Source organism: Egretta garzetta, unplaced genomic scaffold (assembly GCF_000687185.1).
Source record: "Egretta garzetta isolate BGI_Z169 unplaced genomic scaffold, ASM68718v1 scaffold230, whole genome shotgun sequence".
Lineage (NCBI taxonomy): Eukaryota > Metazoa > Chordata > Aves > Pelecaniformes > Ardeidae > Egretta > Egretta garzetta.
This window is the reverse complement of record NW_009258281.1, coordinates 2,159,658-2,165,023: the sequence shown is the minus strand read 5'-3', so window position 1 is coordinate 2,165,023 and position 5,366 is coordinate 2,159,658. Positions and strand designations below refer to the sequence as shown.

Here is a 5,366-nt window from a genome sequence, read left to right as displayed (position 1 = left end):
GCTGAACCACGGGGATAATAGAACCCTGTACAGATAACTACTGCACTCGCAGATAAGCAGGGGTTCGAGGACACCCTGAACAGGGCTTGCTGTCCTTCCTATTTAGTGAGATAGGGTGCAGAACACTCAAAAGTTGCACCCATTAAAAACAGGCAGGAAAAAGTTATTTTAAAGCAACGTCTAAATGTATTTAGAATAAAAAAAATCTAAACCTGGTCGGTTAAAAAATAAAAAGTTATCTACTTAACAACTGCACAGCAGTCCTGGTTTTGCTATTTCTATCAGACTACCCCCTCTTTAAAAAAAAAAAAAACAAAAAACCCACAAAACAAAAAAACAAAAAAACACACCAACAGGTCTACTTATATTAGCATGGCAAATGGCATGTACGCAAAAGGAAACAAATCTTCACAGACAATATGCAAGGAAATATAAAAAAAAAAGGTCCCTAAATTCATAAGGTAAACAAAAGAACTGGGAATGGCAAATTCCTCTCTACATAAAAATCTCTTAGTTTTTTCATTGAAAAAGGTGTGTGTAAAAAGCTGGATGTAGCCAGTCATGCTCTTGATTAGGCCATTTGTTATTTTGTGGTATTACAAAACATTTAGGCTGACCAACATGTTTTCTTTCCTTCATACATATGCATTTAATTTCAGATAAAACATACAAACTAGCTCCCCTCATTTTTATTTTCACATTGCTTCTCTGGCTTTTCAATTAACATTTTCTTCTAGAAAAGCAACTTCTCCTTTCTGAAAATAGGTAATAATTGCCCAACAGCTTATGAATTATTTGAAGAATCAAAACAAAGCCTTCCTGCAGACATCTGTACAGTGGATTGCCTTTCAATAAACATTATGGGAAAAGGAACAGTAAATCAGTACTAATACAAAACAACTGACAAGTAGACATAAAGGAAGTGCCTCATTTTACTTTGCTGGTAATCATTCATCATTCAAGTCTGAAATGTTACACTTACTTTGCAATTGGATACTCCCACATGTACCCCCATCCACCATGGAGCTGCACACACTGAGTAGCTATGTTGTTTTGGAGATCAGACGACCTTAAATGGTCGAAGAGAAATTTGTTTTTAGAAGGATGTTATGCTATGAAACTTTCCTAGAGATACAGGTAAGTTAGCAAGACAAAAACATAACCAAACTTTTTACTCTATATAACTGAACTTAAATGATGGCCATTAAAATACTTTATCTTATGAGGGACTTTTTTCCTTCCTGCGCTGTTGGTAGGAAATTAATACATTCAGTTGAACAGTATTTAAGATTTGTTCTCCTTATGGAAGAGCTTTTGGAGAAGGAAAGCCTTCAAAACAGACAAGCTTGTTTACCTTTCTCACAGGCCAAGATATTTCTTTCGTAAGGCAGGTTGATCTAGTCCCTTTTTCTATCAAATCCCCCAGCTGTATCATAAAAATTAACAGCATCACAAGCTTCTCCCCCCACCAGCAACACATCAGGATGTTCTTTGAATATAACCACCACCTGGGGATAATTTATTCTCTTCAACAGTTTTTATAGTTTTCAATTCTAAGAAATATCGTAATTCTTAAACAGGATTGCCCACTACAAAACATTCCATTATTTCATGATCTTAAAATATAATCTTTAAAAGCATTTTGTTTTGTGAACCTTCCCTCTGGAACATGACAGATAACGTGCCATTTACAGTTATTGTCCTGTATCTCAGCTTTTGGAAACCTACATACTTGATATTATTTCAAACACCTGATGAAAATTAGATGAAAGAACCCATAGGATTTTAACTGCACTGGAAGTTCAAGCTGAAGTTGAAAGACATGAAAACCACTTTTCTAAACATACAACTTTCTGAGTGGCAACAGAAGTAAAGAAAATGACGAATCAAGTTGATTGCTTCTCATGGAATAATGTAAGAGTACTTTTCTCCAAACCACCCCCCAGCCCTGTCCAGTTAAATCCTTACAGTTTATTATATCAACTTTAAATCTGCAATGGTGAGCAACCACAACTGTCTTTCCTAAATCTATTTTCAGATTAATTTAGCTACATATTACAGCCTGGCACCACAAAAATAAGACCTATAGACCTTTCATAAGATAGTAGAAAAAAGATGCACAAACTAAGTTCTAAAATTCTTCAAAGCTCAACTTAAGTCATTGACTATATAAAAAAGGTTTGAAGCAAAATTAACTAGAGATAGCCTCCTGAAACAATAGGGAATAAAACAATTCTACATTCAAGCATTTTCTAGACCACATAAGAGAGTTTTATGGGAGCGAGCCACGGGGGCTCCATTAGGGAAAAGGGAATTCCACAACAAAGTGTGGCACTAAACGTTTGAGAGTGTGGGGGAGTTTCAAATGCTTTGGGAAATTTGTTGAGGAAGCAAGTGTACGTCTGACCTGGCACTAGTTGTTTCCTCCTCCTCAAAACTGAATGCCTCTGCTCATGTACCTGGTACTTCTAGGTAATCAGTGCCAGGAATAGTACTCAATCGAAATCCTTCCTTTCATTGTAAATATTCTCTCTGGATTCCTTTCATATTCTCTGCTCATTTCCTCTATACTTATTTTTAAAAGTCTAGAACCTGTAAACCTGCGCATCTTCCATAAAATTATTTGTTCCTGTCTGATGTGCATTTTTTCCCCACCTTTGCAAGCAGAATAAAACTATACAAATTAACGTGCCACTATCTCCTCCCCCTCTACTCTACCCTGGTGAGACGCCACCTGGAGTACTGTGTCCAGTTCTGGGCTCCCCAGTTCAAGAAAGATGAGGAACTCCTAGAAAGAGTCCAGAGGAGGGCAATTAGGATGATAAAGGGACTGGAGCACCTCCCCTATGAGGAAAGGCTGAGAGAGTTGGGCTTGTTCAGCCTGAAGAAGAGAAGACTGAGAGGGGACCTTATCAACACGTACAAATATCTTAAGGGCGGAAGTCACGAGGATGGAAGCAGTCTGTTTGCAGTGGTGTCCAGTGACAGCACTAGGGGCAATGGGTGCAAACTGAAACATAAGAGGTTTCAGTTGAGTATGAGGAAAAACTGCTTTACTTTGAGGGTGACAGAGCACTGGAACAGGCTGCCCAGGGAGGTTGTGGAGTCTCCTTCTCTGGAGATATTCAAAGCCCGCCTGGATGAAGTCCTGTGTAGATTGCTCTAGGAGAGCCTGCTCTAGCAGGGGGGTTGGACTTGATGATCTCCCGAGGTCCCTTCCAACCCTTGCGATTCTGTGATCTTAGATGCCCCTACTCATCCAGCTTTCTCTGGTTAAACTCAAGTTAACAGATAGCACCACCAAGTACAGGGAGAGGGAGGAGGAGTTCTGTCCAATAAAGGAAAGCACTGCTTAGTCTCAGTTACAGCAATAGCTGTAGCCAACTACTTCTTCCCAAAACCAGATAGCTTCAAAAACTGGCTGGGCTGAACAGCTATTGCTAAGTAACTTTAACTAAAAAGTATCAAATAAACCTGTGCTTTAAAAAAACCAACCAACCAAACACCCCCCCATTAAAAAAAGCAAACAAACAAATCAAAACAAAACCCCACACCCAACAACAATTTGCTGCAGTAAAATGTCAATGTTTGTCTAAATACCAATGAAGTACTCACTTTTACTGGACACTAAAGCGAAGTCCCAATCTTGTTATTAACAGAAGCCTATTTAAAAAGCATGCTATTATTTTGAAATTGATCTGTTTAGCCAACACTGGTTTTCAATGTATCTAAGATTTTTGTTGACTACATGATTAAAGTTACAGCTAGTGGTCTCTAAACAGAAGCTGACAATGTTATTATTAATCAGACAGTAATTTTATCTTTTCATTAGAACTGAACAGTTCAGTGATTTTATCATTAGACTCCTGTCAAGATCATGCAAGTAACACTTCCAAATTACTTTAACCACATACCAATACTTTGCCATAGAAGCTGTGGGGGAGTCCAGACGTTTATCTGCATGCAGCTGCAAACAGTTGTCCATAAAAGCTCGGCCCACACAAATCTGCGTTTTCATTTCTGCCAACTTGTGCTGTACAGTCTTATTTTGGGAGTGAATAGAGGAGGCAGAGGAAAGAAAGCAGAAGTAGTACAGTTTTTAAGTGGTATTTGAAGCTGAAAAATGGAGCACTTTCTAAAAGGATTTCTTAAAAATCACCATTTCAAACAACTTTGGCTCTGTACATCAGAAGACAACTTACCTTCCACACAATTATATCTTTACCAATCTTATTACAGAAAACTACTGCCCTTTACGTCTCAAACCAACTCAAAACATGACCTTAAGAGAAAAACCCCCAAGAGCCTGAAAACAATTCCTAGAGAGCAGAGAGTGGGAGGCGCTGGGTGCTCTGTCACTCTCAGCTCCCCCTTGTGGGGGAATGTCGTGTACAGCCACTAATTTCCCCAGCTATTAGTAACATTTCATCACCTATTGGATGCATTTTTCCATGTATTCAGTTCTTCAGAGTTGAAGTAATATGCAAAGAGACACAAGAAAAACCAAAGGAATTTTCAGACTAACTATCATGAAGTTTTCCAACACTGAGTTCTGTCACATCAAAAAAGTTTCTAGATAGAAGAGGTAAAATCTATCACTAAGGTTATAGAAAATCAGACCAGGCAAGCATTCAACTGTTGTCTTGTAATTCTGGTAGGGAGGTAAAAACACGACCCAGAAACAAAGTTTTTTTCTGATCTCACAGTTTTAAAATTCTGTATACAAAGGCTTCTTGCTTCTCGACAATAAATATAATTGACTAGTCTACTATTATTACAAAGAAAATATTTGATTTAAAATACTGTACTATGGCATGACTAAATGAACAAGGCAGAGCTCTAACTAGAAATGATTTTTGATTATATGCACATTTGAGTCATCAGCAACAAAAAGGAAACTGAAAAGGTATGCAAGAATGAATTATTTTGGCAAAAATAATACACTTTATGAATTTATTGGTCACCTGGTGGTTGGCACTGAGTAGCCTAAAAAAAATTATTTTGGTGGTCCCTGCACAATGAACTACTACAATTAGGAAGTATCCCTTACCTACATGAAAAAAAAAGGTAAAACGTATTTCTTTTGTTAGAGCAGCACACTGCACATACCAAATTCCATCTGGAATTACAGATTTCTGAATGTTAACTTTAAAAACAGATGAAGATCATAGTTTCCTGAAAGATACCTAGCATTCCAGCCTCTAAAGGGCTCAACTCTGCTGCTATTCACAACAACTAGAGATTTGGTTTTGAGAAAGGAAGTCTCAAGACTTTGAAATGGATTTTTTTCTTTAATTATTTCAAAAGTATATTAAAAAAAAAAAAAAAAAAAAAAGCGGCCCACAACCCCTAAACCCACACAGGCA

At 37.6% G+C, this 5,366-nt stretch overlaps 1 protein-coding gene across 1 annotated transcript in view; it reads right to left on the bottom strand.

Annotated features, from left to right (window-relative positions):
- The window catches only part of ACADL (acyl-CoA dehydrogenase long chain), a 20,727-nt gene that overhangs the window by 2,618 nt on the left and 12,743 nt on the right, over window positions 1-5,366 (bottom strand). Inside the window, exons 9-10 of the mRNA XM_009636508.2 lie at window positions 3,915-4,042; window positions 983-1,069 (exon numbers count right to left, since the gene is read on the bottom strand). Of these exons, the coding sequence (XP_009634803.1) occupies window positions 983-1,069; window positions 3,915-4,042 (215 nt within the window). The remainder of the gene's footprint in view (window positions 1-982; window positions 1,070-3,914; window positions 4,043-5,366) is intronic.